The sequence below is a fragment of the Hyperoodon ampullatus genome (genome assembly GCF_949752795.1).
Source record: "Hyperoodon ampullatus genome assembly, chromosome: 7".
Lineage (NCBI taxonomy): Eukaryota > Metazoa > Chordata > Mammalia > Artiodactyla > Ziphiidae > Hyperoodon > Hyperoodon ampullatus.
The window spans coordinates 110,465,092-110,478,560 of NC_136920.1; the positions used below are offsets into that span (position 1 = coordinate 110,465,092).

Sequence of the window (13,469 nt, forward strand, 5' to 3'; positions counted from 1 at the left end):
CATCAAAACACCTACAAACAATTAATGCTGGAGAGGGTGTGGAGAAAAGGGAACCCTCTTGCTCTCTTGGTGGGAATGTGAATTGATACAGCCACTATGGAGAACAGTATGGAGGCTCCTTAAGAAACTAAAAATAGAACTACGATATGACCCAGCAATCCCACTACTGGACATATACCCTGAGAAAACCATAATTCAAAAAGCGTCACGTGGCACTGTGACGTTCCCAGGGAGGAACGAAGCGTAAGCAGCGCAGGGCATTTTGGGAGGGGGATCGTTTCACACAGCTCCATTATAGCGCTGCCCGCTGCCTCCATGGTTTCCCTTCCCTCCCCATTACCGCCTCCTGTCCCTAAGCCCCAACGGGGAGGCTGGGGCTAGGGTGGGGGAGGCCGGAGTGAAAGGAGGAAAGCGGAAAAGAGAGAAAGGGCACAAGTGAGGAGCAAGGGTGAGTCGGGAAGGGTTAGTGGTAGAGGCTAACGTGCGAAGCGCGCAAGCCCAGCGGACGGACTGACGGACGCGCCTGTGCTTCTGCTGCCGCGGCTGCGGCGCCCGCCCGAGTCACGTCGAAGCAGCGGCGGTGGCTGCGGCGGCAGCAGCGGAAACGAGAGGGGAGCAATGGCGGCCGACAGCCGAGAGGAGAAAGATATAGAACTGATTGTTCTAGATGCTACTGTGTCTGAAATACCAGAACAGGATGATGAACTCTATAATCCAGAGAGTGAACCAGATAAAACTGAGGAAAAGCGTTCAAAAAGAAAAAGGGACCGAATGGAATCTACTGACACAAAGCAACAAAAGCCTTCTGTTCATTCAAGACAATTGATTTCTAAGCCACTGAGCTCATCAGTCAGCAATAACAACAGAATGGTTAGTACAGAAGGAAAGCCAGTCACAGAGTATAAAAATGAGGACTATCAAAGATCTGAAAGATACAAACGTCTAGAAGCTGATCGGAAGACTCGTTTGTCAAGTAGTGCCTCCAGAGAACCTTATAAGAGTCAACCTGAGAAAACATGTCTGCGGAAAAGGGATCCTGAAAGGAGGGTCAAATCCCCTACACCGGATGGTTCTGAGAGAATTGGGCTTGAAGTGGATAGACGTGCAAGCAGATCCAGCCAGTCTTCTAAGGAGGAAGTGAACTCTGAAGAACATGCCTCTGACCATGAGACTGGCAGCAGTGGTTCTTCTGATGAGCAAGGCAACAGCACTGAGAATGAGGAGGAAGGGGTGCGAGATGTGGAGGAAGATGAAGAGGTGGATGACGAGGGAGAGGAGGAAGAGGAGGAAGAGGAAGAGGAGGAAGAGGAAGAGGAGGAGGAGGAAGAGGAGGAGGAGGAAGAGGAGGAGGAGGACGCAGAAGAATATGAACAGGATGAGAGAGACCAGAAGGAAGAGGGAAATGATTATGACACCCAAAGGGAGGCTATCGACTCTCTTTCCTTCACGGATGGGCCTGTCAGATCTGGTTCAGGAACAGATGGATCAGAGGAGAAAAAGAAGGAAAGGAAGAGAGCTAGAGGCATATCTCCTATTGTTTGTGATACAAGTGGAAGCTCTGCATCAGCGTCATATGCAGGTTCAGAAAAGAAGCATGCGAAATTACAATCTGCCGTTCATGTTGTCCGAAAAGATCAAACCAGTAAACTCAAATATGTCCTACAGGATGCGAGATTTTTTCTCATAGAGAGTAACAGCCATGAGAATGTGTCCCTTGCCAAAGCTAAGGGTGTATGGTCTACACTGCCAGTAAATGAGAAGAAACTAAATGCTGCATTCAGATCTGCAAGGAGTGTTATCTTAATATTTTCTGTGAGAGACAGTGGAAAATTTCAAGGATTTGCAAGACTTTCTTCAGAATCACACCACGGAGGATCTCCTATACATTGGGTACTTCCAGCAGGAATGAACGCTAAAATGCTGGGAGGTGTCTTTAAAATTGACTGGATTTGCAGGCGTGAATTACCCTTCACTAAGTCGGCTCATCTCACCAATCCTTGGAATGGACATAAGCCAGTAAACATCGGACGTGATGGACAGGAAATTGAACTTGAATGTGGAAACCAGCTTTGTCTTCTATTTCCCCCTGATGAAAGTATTGACTTGCATCAGGTCGTTCGTAAAATGCCTCACAAGAGAAGAATGCATTCTCAGCCCCGGTCAAGAGATCGTCCATCCCGTCGAGAACCAGTCCGGGATGTGGGAAGGCGTCCACCAGAAGATTATGATATTCATAACAGCAGAAAGAAAGCAAGGATTGACTATGCCCCTGAGTTTCATCAGACACCAGGGTATTTAAAGGATCCACGATACCAGGAAGTAGATAGATGGTTTTCAGGAGTTCCCCGAGATGTGTTTTTAAATGGGTCCTACAATGATTATTTGAGGGAATTTCATAACATGGGACCACCAGCACCTCGGCGAGGAATGACTCCTTATCCTGGAATGGAACAACCTCCACACCATCAGCACCATGCTCCACCTCCTCAAGCTCATCCCCTCTACTCAGGACATCACCCAGTACCACATGAAGCAAGATACAGAGATAAACGACTACATGATTATGATATGAGGGTGGATGATTTCCTTCGTCGAACACAAGCTGTTGTCACTGGTCGGAGAAGTAGACCTCGTGAAAGAGATCGGGAGCGAGAGCGAGATCGCCCTAGAGATAACAGAAGAGACAGAGGACGAGATAGAGGACGTGATAGAGAAAGAGAAAGAGAGCGATTATGTGATCGGGACAGAGACCGAGGGGAGAGAGGTCGATATAGAAGATAATGTGCTTTTGGAAGCACTGATTGTTGAAAAATAAAAAGAATCTTGTATTTTTCTTGTTGTGTATGTTTACAAGTAGTAAAATTATTTTCAACTGTCTACTTGAAGTTCATTGTGTAGAAGGATTTATTATGGCCCTCTTTGTTCCAAGCATGCAGTATAATAAGAACTGGAAAAACTCAAATCCTCCAAAAAATGCACAGTTGACAATTTGAGTTGAGGCTTTTATTGTGGCAGAATGGAACAGTCCAAGGATGTAGATATTGATTCAGTCTCCATAAATGTTCATCTACATATAATATGTTCATCCTAGAGCTTTTTGTTTGTTTGTTTGCTTTCTTTCTTTTGCATCTTGATGGATGACTGCCACAATATTTTGCTTTGATGTATTTCTAAATGTAGGTTCAGTAAAAATAATGCTGCTATCAAGTATGCAAATATTGAAATATGATGGTTTGACTGTATGGCAGTGCTGTAGAAGCCTCTTGGTTTCTCCTTTTCCTTTTTTTAATCTTAAAAAAAGTCACTTTTTATGTTTCTTCCATCTTCAATGATGAGAGCAATATTAGGAAGACGTTGCTATCTACTTTTTAGTCTTTTTAGGTAAAAAAATTCCTATGTTCAGTAGCATGGTTGATGCTATTGTTTAGCCTTCCCCTCCAAACTGTATACATTGGCTTGGAATGTTCACAACTTGCATGTGTGGCAGCAGAAGATAATTCCCATATTCTAGATTGCTACTGTTTTGTATAAAATAATTTGTAAAAATTGACAAAAATAAATAAAAGAATCACGTACCACAATAATCATTGCACCACTATTTATGATAGTCAGGACATGGAAACAATCTAAGTGTCGGTAGACGGATGAATGGATAAAGAAGATGGACACATATGTACGATGAAATATTACTCAGCCATAAAAAGAAACGAAATTGAGTTATCTGTACTGAGGTGGATGGACCTAGAGACTGTCATACATAGTGAAGTAAGTCAGAAAGAGAAAAACAAATACCGTATGCTAACACATATATATGGCATCTTTAAAAAAAAAAAAAAGATTCTGATGAACATAGGTTCAGGATAGGAATAAAGAAGCCAAAGTAGAGAATGGACTTGAGGACACAGGGAGGGGGAAGGGTAAGCTAGGACGAAGTGAGACAGTGGCATCGAAATATATACACTACCAAAAGTATAATTGTTAGTGGGAAGCAGCCACTTAGCACAGGGAGATCAGCTCAGTGCTTTGTGACCACCTAGAGGGGTGGGATAGGGAGGGATGGAGGGAGACGCTAGCGGGACGGGAAATGGGGATACATGTATACATATAGCTGATTCTATTTGTTATACAGCAGAAAATAACACAACATTGTAAACAATTATACTCCAACAAAGAGGTTTAAAAAGAATTTTTTAAGACCATAATGAGATATCACTACATCTATTAGGACAGCTAAAATGAAAAATAGTGACAATAACAAATGCTGGCATAATGTAGAATCTGATCTCTCATATATTGCTAGCGAGAATGTAAAATGGTACACTTGGGAAATCAGTTTGGCAGTTTTTTTTAAATAATGAAACATACATTTATACAACCCAACCATTTCACTCCTTGGTATTTATACCAAAGAAACAAATACCTATGTTCACACAAAACCAGTAAATGATTGTTATAGCAGCTTTAAAAAAAATTTAATTGAAGTATAATTGACATATAACATCATATTACTTTCAGATGTACATCATAATTCTTTGATATTGGCATATGTTGCAAAATGATCTCCACAATATGTCTAGATAACATCTGTCACCATACATGGATACATTTTTTTTCTTGTGATGACAACTTTTAATACCTACTCTCTTATCAACTTTCAAATATACAATATAGTTTCATTAACTAGAGTCACCATGCTATACGTTACACCCCTAGGACTTATTTTATAACTGAAAGTTTGTATCGTTTGACCCCCTTCACTCCTTTCATCCACTCCCCACTCCCTTGCCTCTGGCAACAACTCATCTGTTCTCTGTATCTATGAGCTCAGTTTTTTTGTTTTGTTTTGTTTTAGATTCTACATATGAGAGCTAGAGCAGCTTTATTTGTAACAGCCAGAAACTGAAACAAACAAAATGTTCCTCAATAGGTGAATGGCTAAACAAACTGTAGTATACCCATATTATGAAATTAACAGGAATTAATTAATTCAGCAATTAAAAGGAATGAACTATTAATACACAACAATTTGGATGGATCTCAAAAATACATTATGCTAACTAAAAAAAAAGCGAATCTCAATGCCACACACTAAAAGATGCCATGTACATCAGCAGTCCCCAACATTTTTGGCACCAGGGACCGGTTTCGTGGAAGACAACTTTTTCCACAGCCAGGGGTTGAGGGTGTGGTGGGATGTTTCAGGCAGTAATGAGAGTGATGCGGAGCGACGCGGAGCGATGGGGAGCAATGGGGAGCGATGGGGAGCGATGAGGAGAGATGGGGAGCGACAGGGAGAGATGGGGAGCGATGCGGAGCGATGGGGAGCGATTGGGAGAGATGGGGAGAGACGGAGAGCGATGGGGAGCGATGCAGAGCGATGGGGAGCGATGGGAAGCAGTGGGGAGCGGTGGAGAGCGATGGGGAGCGGTGGGGAGCGATGGGGAGCGGTGGGGAGCGGTGGGGAGCGGTGGGGAGCGATGGGGAGAGGTGGGGAGCGATGGGGAGCGGTGGGGAGCGGCACATGAAGCTTCACTTGCCCGCCGCCCACCTCCAGCTGTGTGGCCCTGTTTCTAACAGGCTGGAGACCAGTATCAGTCTGCAGCCTGGGGGTTGGGGACCCTTGATGTACATAATATTCTCCAAATGACAAAATTATAGAGATGGAAAACATACTAGTGGTTGCCAGGGTTATGGGATGGTGAGTGGCTGGGCGAAGAGGGCAGCTATAAGACAGTAGCACAAGGGAGATCTTCGTGATGGTGGACCAGTTCCCCATCTTGACGGCACTGGTTGCTAAATGAGTCATGTGACAAAATGACATAGAACAATATACAAACATTGCGCCAATGTCAATTTCCTCGCTTTGATATTGTACTATAATTGTGTAAGATGTAACCACTGGGGGAAACTGAGTGAAACGTTCATGGTCCTCTTTCTCTCTATAGTACAGAGTGAAACTATAGTCTATATGTATTTTATGAATCTATAATCATTTTTAAATAAAAGGTTTAAAAAACAAATATTCATGTTAAATTTAACATTTCATTTATATATTGCAAAAAAAGTCTTTAGGGCTTCCCTGGTGACGCAGTGGTTGAGAGTCCGCCTGCCGATTCAGGGGACACGGGTTCGTGTCCACGTCCGTGCCATGTGCCACGGAGCGGCTGGGCCCGTGAGCCATGGCAGCTGGGCTTGCACGTCTGGAGGTGTGCTCTGCAACAGATGAGGCCACAAAAGTGAGACCCGCGTACCGCAAAAAAAAAAAAAAAAAAAAAAAAATCTTTAAGACACACTAAGTGAGATAAAAGCAAGGCTAAGAATGATGTATTAAAACGGTGTGCTCCTATGTATTTTTTCTTTTGGAAGGGCCATATATGCATGTACAAATGCTTACATAGTCATACAAATTTCCTAAGTGATAGTCAAGAAATTAATAACAGAGGCTGCCCCTGGGCAGGAGAGACATTGGGGTAAGAGACACTTTGAAAAGTGAAAAGGGGCCGTATTAATAATTCTACAGTGACAACAGGCACTGACAGGACAAAAATGGGAAAATCAGAGTTTATGGTCACTGATAGTATGCACTCAACACATGTCAATAATTGTTATTTTCTTTTTTCTTCCGTATATTTTTATCTATTTTGTACAAGAAAATAATTATGGTAACAGGACTAAGTTAGTTTTATTAACCCTTCTTCTGAAAAAAAATTAAGCTAGTTTTAAAACGTTGTTAAGCCCATCAAATATATGATAGGACATCACTTAAAACACCTCTAATTTACTCAGTGGTCAACAATGCAAATGCCTAGTGCGCCAGTCAGGTAAGTTAGATGTGTGAATTGGGTCATGTGTAGTATTTAGGAAATGGCTGAGACTGTGACAAACTGGAAAGAACTCCAAGACAAAGCACTCAATTGCAAGTGTTTATAAGACTCAGCCTGGGCCAGAAAAACACAGCAATGTCCTGCCAGTGCCCAGTAGTGACCCCATCCATGTCTGCTCGCTAAGGCATCCTGTTCCACTGCAGACAAGTCTAATTACTAGAAAGTTCTTTATGCTGAAGTGACATTTACCTGTGGTGATTTCTCCCTATTAATCCTAGTTCTGAGCATTTCCTTCATAATGAGAATTGTGGACCTGGTTTCATACTAAGTTAATTGGACTTGTTGGCATCCAATTAAGATCTAGTTCCTTTACTAAGTGCTCAGAGCTGTCTACAGGTAGACATTGTAACTCAAGTTTGTCCTCACACAAACCAGGGTAAATGCAAACTCTGTCATTTAACAGATCTAATACATTGAAAAAGTGATTCAATCTTTACTTATCTTCCTATTCAAAATGAGGATAATAAAAACGGCCAATTTGCAGAGTTGCTGTGAAGATTAAATATGGAAACGTTAAAATGCCAAGTAGATGTCAAAGAAAATGCCTCCTCCTGTCAGAAAACAATTGTGACAGAGGTTACTTTGGAGCTTATTGTTCAACTTACGTGGATTTTGTGAGAGTGGAAAATATGCAGATTTTCAGAGTAATTTCATAGCCAGGGATCCAAGGTTGAGCTTCCTCTCTTCCCAATCTACCAGGCATGTTTCCTCATTTCGCCACTAGATGGCAGCTGCTTCGCAGAGCATTTGAGCTCCAAGGAAGTAAAATCTCCAAAGCTTAGCCAAGGCTCTCATTCATGTTACAAATCAGGTCTAGAGCCACACCAAGTAACAGGGTGTCTATCCTCTCAAGGAGAATTTGTTTCACTCAGTAACCAAGAAATTCAGAGCCCGTTCCTGAAATTCAACGGGGGAAGAGGTGATGGTCCAGAAGAGCACTTTATTACTCACTCACTCAGCTAACCTGGATTTGCTCCTGCCACAGGGCCTTTGCACTTGGCTGTCCCATCTTCCTGGATCCTCTTCCCCCAGGCATTTGTATAGCGTACCCCTTTCTGTATTTACTTACTAGCTCACAGCACCCATAGCCTAAGTCCCAGCACAGCTGGGGCTGTGTTTTGTTCCTTACAGCATCCCCAACCTCAATAACTGTGCCTACTACATACTAATTAACATTTGCCCAATAAATACCTGTCAAGTGAAGCTTAAATGAATACCTAAGTTCTCAAAAGTTGCTCATCCACTAGCTAAAATAACACTCTTTCCCTTTTCCTTAAGAAAGCAAATCCAGATGCCAGAGAAGGAGAGAGACTCTGTCTAACCAGCCGAGGAATGAATGTGGCCATGGTCCCCAACCCTCACCTGTGGAAATCACATCTCATCTCCTACATTGCTTGAGCCTACGGTGACAATGGCAAGGCTAATAAACTGACCTGAGGTAATGGGGGAAAGTCAGGAATGATCCTTTTCTTTCCTTATCAGTAACATGGCTTTTAATAGTCATTCTGGACAAAAAGCTATTGCCAAAACCCAATACTCCTTTGCTTTGTCTTTTATCCACACCTCTATTTTATAGGTGCCACAAACTCAAATAAATCCATTCTCTTCTTCCACAAACTGTCCCCGATAATGGCACCCCAGTCATAGGACTTCAGCTCATTGCTCTCCTTGGACACCACAGGTAACTGTCACCCCCTAATAATCTTACCTCAAGCCTCTACACTCCTCTTTCCCATTCTTACTGCCATCACCCAGGGCCCTCGTTTCCCTGGGCTGTCACAAAAGTCTATCGGACACAATGCACAGCTCTATGACCTGCTCAAAACTTCTTATGGACCCTTTAAGATCAGCTTATTTCATCTCCTTTGTGAAGCCTTCTCTCTCCCTGCCTCTCTGAGTAGAATTGACCCTCTGTTCCACGTGTCTCCACTTGTTTCATGTAGATTTCTCTCATGGTGTCTATCCCTCTTTATTGCAATGTATTTTTACCAGCTCTTTCTCACTAGAGTAACATGAGGGCTGGGCCATATTTTATTCATTTGTTTGTTATTGCAGCAGATGAAGGAGCAAGGTAAAAACCCACCAGACCAAACAAATGAAGAGGAAATAGGCTGCCTACCTGAACAAGAATTCAGAGCAATAATAGTACAGATTATACAAAATATTGGAAATTGAATGGAGAAATTACAAGAAACTTTAAAAAATGACCTAGAAGAACTAAAGAGCAAAAAAAAAAAAAAAAAAATCAAATGACGAACAACACAATAAATGAAATTTAAAATTCTCTAAAAGAACTCAGTAGCAGAATACCTGAGACAGAAGAATGGATAAGTGATCTGGAAGATAAAATCGTGGAAATAACTACTGCAGAGCAGAATAAAGAAAAAAGAATGAAGAGAATTGAGGACAGACTCACAGACGTCTGGAACAACATTAAAGACACCAAATTCGAATTATACGAATAACAGAAGCAGAACAGGGAAAGAAAGGGACTGGGAAAATATTTGAAGAGATTAGAGTGGAAAACCTCCCTACTATGGAAAGGAAATGATTAATCAAGTCCAGGAAGGGTAGAGAGTCCCATACAGGATAAATCCAAGGAGAAACATGGCAAGACACATATTAATCAAACTATCAAAAATTAAATACAAAGAAAATATATTAAAAGCAGCAAGGGAAAAACAACAAATAACATACAAGGGAATCCCCATAAGGTTAACAGCTTATCTTTCAGCAGAAGTTCTGCAAGTGAGAAGGGAATGTCAGGACATATTTAGAGTGATGAAAGGGGAAAAGCTACAACCAAGACTACTGTACCCAGCAAGGATCTCCTTCAGATTCGACGGAGAAATTAAAACCTTTACAGACAAGCAAAGGCTAAGAGAATTCAGCACCACCAAACCAGCATTACAACAAATGCTAAAAGAGCTTCTCTAGGCAGGAAACACAAGACAAGGGAAAGGCCTACAATAACAATCTCAAAACAATGGAGAAAATGGTAATAGGAACATACATATCAGTGATTACCTTAAATTTAAATGGATTAAATGCTCCAACCAAAAGACATAGACTGGCTGAAAGGATACAAAAACAAGACCTGTACATGTACTGTCTACAAGAGACCCACTTCAGACCTAGGGACACATACAGACTGAAAGTGAGAGGATGGAAAAAGATATTCCACGCAAATGGAAATGAAAAGAAAGCTGGAGTAGCAATTCTCATATCAGATAAAATAGACTTTAAAACAAAGACTATTACAGGAGACAAAGAAAGACACTACATAATGATCAAGGGATCAATCCAAGAAGAAGATATAACAATTGTAAATATTTATGCATCCAGTACAGAAGCACCGCAATACATAAGGCAAATGCTAACAGCCATAAAAGGGGAAATCGACAGTAACAAAATCATAATAGGGGACTTTAACACCTCACTTTCACCAATGGACAGATCATCCAAACTGAAAATAAATAAGGAAACACAAGCCTTAAATGACACATTCGTCTTCAGGGAATTCATGGGAAAGTCTCTGACAAGTACAGGTTTCTGGTAACTGACTATACTGCTGAACTGAATGAATAAGCATTTTCAGAGCTCTAATGGAAAACTGATGAATTCATAAAAGTGCTAACAAAAGATCAAGATTAAAAAAAATTAATTACATGGGACTGAGTGAACTGATAAGGATGATTATAATTTTTGTGACTTTCTGTTTGAATAAAAAAAAAACTCTCACAAGGATTCAGAGGCAAAAAATATACAAATCACTTTTCACTGCAAAGTAAAGGAGCTGTTACAGTGGAGGATTACTGGACTGAATGTCAATACTATGACATAGTATGAGTGTGTTTCATGTTTGGTATTTGCACTCATTGTCGTATTTTTTGTGTTCATCCATTTACAATGCTTGGTGTCAGTTTATCTATCTCTTGAAAAAATAAAATAAAGTGTGTGTGTTTGTGAAAAAAGAAATGACACATTAAACAAGGTGGACTTAATTGATATTTATTGGACATTCCATCCAAAAACAGCAGTATACACTTTCTTCTCAAGTGCTCATGGAACATTCTCCAGGATAGATCATATCTTGGGTCACAAATCAAGCCTTGGTAAATTTAAGAGAACTGAAATCATATCAAGTGTCTTTTCCGACCACAACACTAGGAAACTAGATATCCATTACAGGGAAAAGTCTGTCAAAAATACAAACACATGGAGGCTAAACAATACACTACTTAATAACCAAGAGATCACTGAAGAAATCAAAGAGGAAATCAAAAAATACCTAGAACCAAATGACAGTGAAAACACGACCAAACAAAACCTACAGAATGCAGCAAAAGCAGTTCTAAGAGGGAAGGTTATAGCAGGACCTCAAGAAACAAGAAACATTTCAAATAAACAACCTAACCTTACACTTAAAGCAATTAGAGAAAGTAGAACAAAAATAACCCAAAGTTAGCTGAAGAAATCATAAAGATCAGAGCAGGAATAAATGAGAAAGAAATGAAGGAAACGATAGCAAAGATCAACAAAAGTAAAAGATGGTTCTTTTAGAAGATAAAAAAAATTGATAAACCAATACCCAGACTCATCAAGAAAAAAAAAGGGAGAAGATTCAAATCCATAGAATTAGAAATGAAAAAGGAGAAGTAACAACTGACACTGCAGAAATGCAAAGGGTCATGAGAGATTACTACAAGCAACTATATGCCAATACAATGGAAAACCTGGAAGAAATGGACAAATTCTGAGTAAAGTACAACCTTCCGAGACTGAAGCAGGAAGAAATAGAAAATATAAACCGACGGATCACAAGCATTGAAATTGAAACTGTGATTTAAAATCTTCAAACAAACAAAAGCCCAGGACCAGATGGCTTCACAGGTAAATTCTATCAAACATTCAGAAAAGAGCTAACACCTAGCCTTCTCAAACTCTTCCAAAATATAGCAGAGGGAAGAACACTCCCAAACTCATTCTATAAGGCCACCATCACCCTGATACCAAAACCAGACAAAGATGCCACAAAAAAAGAAAACTACAGGCCAATATCATTGATGAACATAGATGCAGAAATCCTCAACAAAATACTAGCAAACAGAATCCAAGAGCACATTAAAAGGATCATATACCATGATCAAGTGGGGTTTAAACCAGGAATGCAAGGGTTCTTCAACACATGCAAATCAACCAATGTGATACACCATATTAACTAACTGAAGGGGAAAAACCATATGATCATCTCAATAGATGCAGAAAAACCTTTGATAAAATTCAACACCCATTTATGAGAAAACCCTCCAGAAAGTAGGCACAGAGGGAACTCAACATAACACAGGCCATATATGACAAACCCACAGCCAACATCGTTCTCAGTGTTGAAAAACTAAAACCATTTCCACTGAGATCAGGAACACGACAAGGTTGCCCAGTCTCACCACTATTATTCAACATAGTTTTGGAAGTTTTAGCCACAGCAATCACAGATAAAAAAAGAAATAAAAGGAATATAAATCAGAAAAGAAGAAGTAAATCTGTCAGTGTTTGCAGATGACATGATACTATACATAGAGAATCCTAAAGAAGCTACCAGAAAACTACTAGAGCTAATCAATGAATCTGGTAAAGTAGCAGGATACAAAATTAATGCACAGAAATCTCTTGCATTCCTATACACTAACAACAGAAGATAAGAAAGAGAAATTAGGGGAACAATCCCATTTACCATTGCAACGAAAAGAATAAAATACCTAAGAATAAACCTACCTAAGGAGACAAAAGACCTGTATGCAGAAAACTATAAGACACTGATGAAAGAAATTAGAGATGAAACAAACAGATGGAGAGATATGCCATGTTTGTGAATTGGAAGAATCAACATTGTGAAAATGACTATACTACCCAAAGCAATCTACAGATTCAATGTAATCCTTATCATACTACCAATGGCATTTTTCACAGAACTAGAACAAAAAATTCACAATTTGTATGGAAACACAAAAGACCCCGAAGAGCCAAAGCAGTCTTGAGAATGAAAAATGGAGCTGGAGGAATCAGGCTCCTGGACTTCAGGCTGTACTACAAAGCTACAGTCATCAAGGCAGTATGGTAGTGGCACAAAAACAGAAATATAGATCAATGGAACAGGATAGAAAGCCCAGAGATAAACCCACGCACATCTGGTCACCTTATCTTTGATAAAGGAGGCAAGAATATACAGTGGAGAAACGACAGCCTCTTCAATGAGTGGTGCTGGGAAAACTGGACAGCTCCATGTAAAAGAATGAAATTAGAACACTCCCTAACAACATACACAAAAATAAACTCAAAATGGATTAAAGACCTAAATGTAAGGCCAGACACTTTCAAACTCTTAGAGGAAAACATAGGCAGAACACTCTATGACGTACATCACAGCAAGATCCTTTTTGACCCTCCTCCTAGAGAAATGGAAATAAAACCAAAAATAAATAAATGGGACCTCATGAAACTTAAAAGCTTTTGCACAGCAAAGGAAGCCATAAACAAGATGGAAAGACAACCCTCAGAATGGGAGAAAATATTTGCCAATGTAGC

At 40.4% G+C, this 13,469-nt stretch overlaps 1 protein-coding gene across 1 annotated transcript; it reads left to right on the top strand.

The window, feature by feature from the left end:
• Positions 1–618: 618 nt before the first annotated feature.
• Positions 619–2,781, top strand: LOC307056477 (YTH domain-containing protein 1-like; the record flags this gene model as incomplete). Its single annotated transcript, XM_079709293.1, has 1 exon — positions 619–2,781. The coding sequence occupies one exon, from the start codon at positions 619–621 to the stop codon at positions 2,779–2,781; it is 2,163 nt and encodes a 720-aa protein (XP_079565419.1).
• Positions 2,782–13,469: the final 10,688 nt, after the last annotated feature.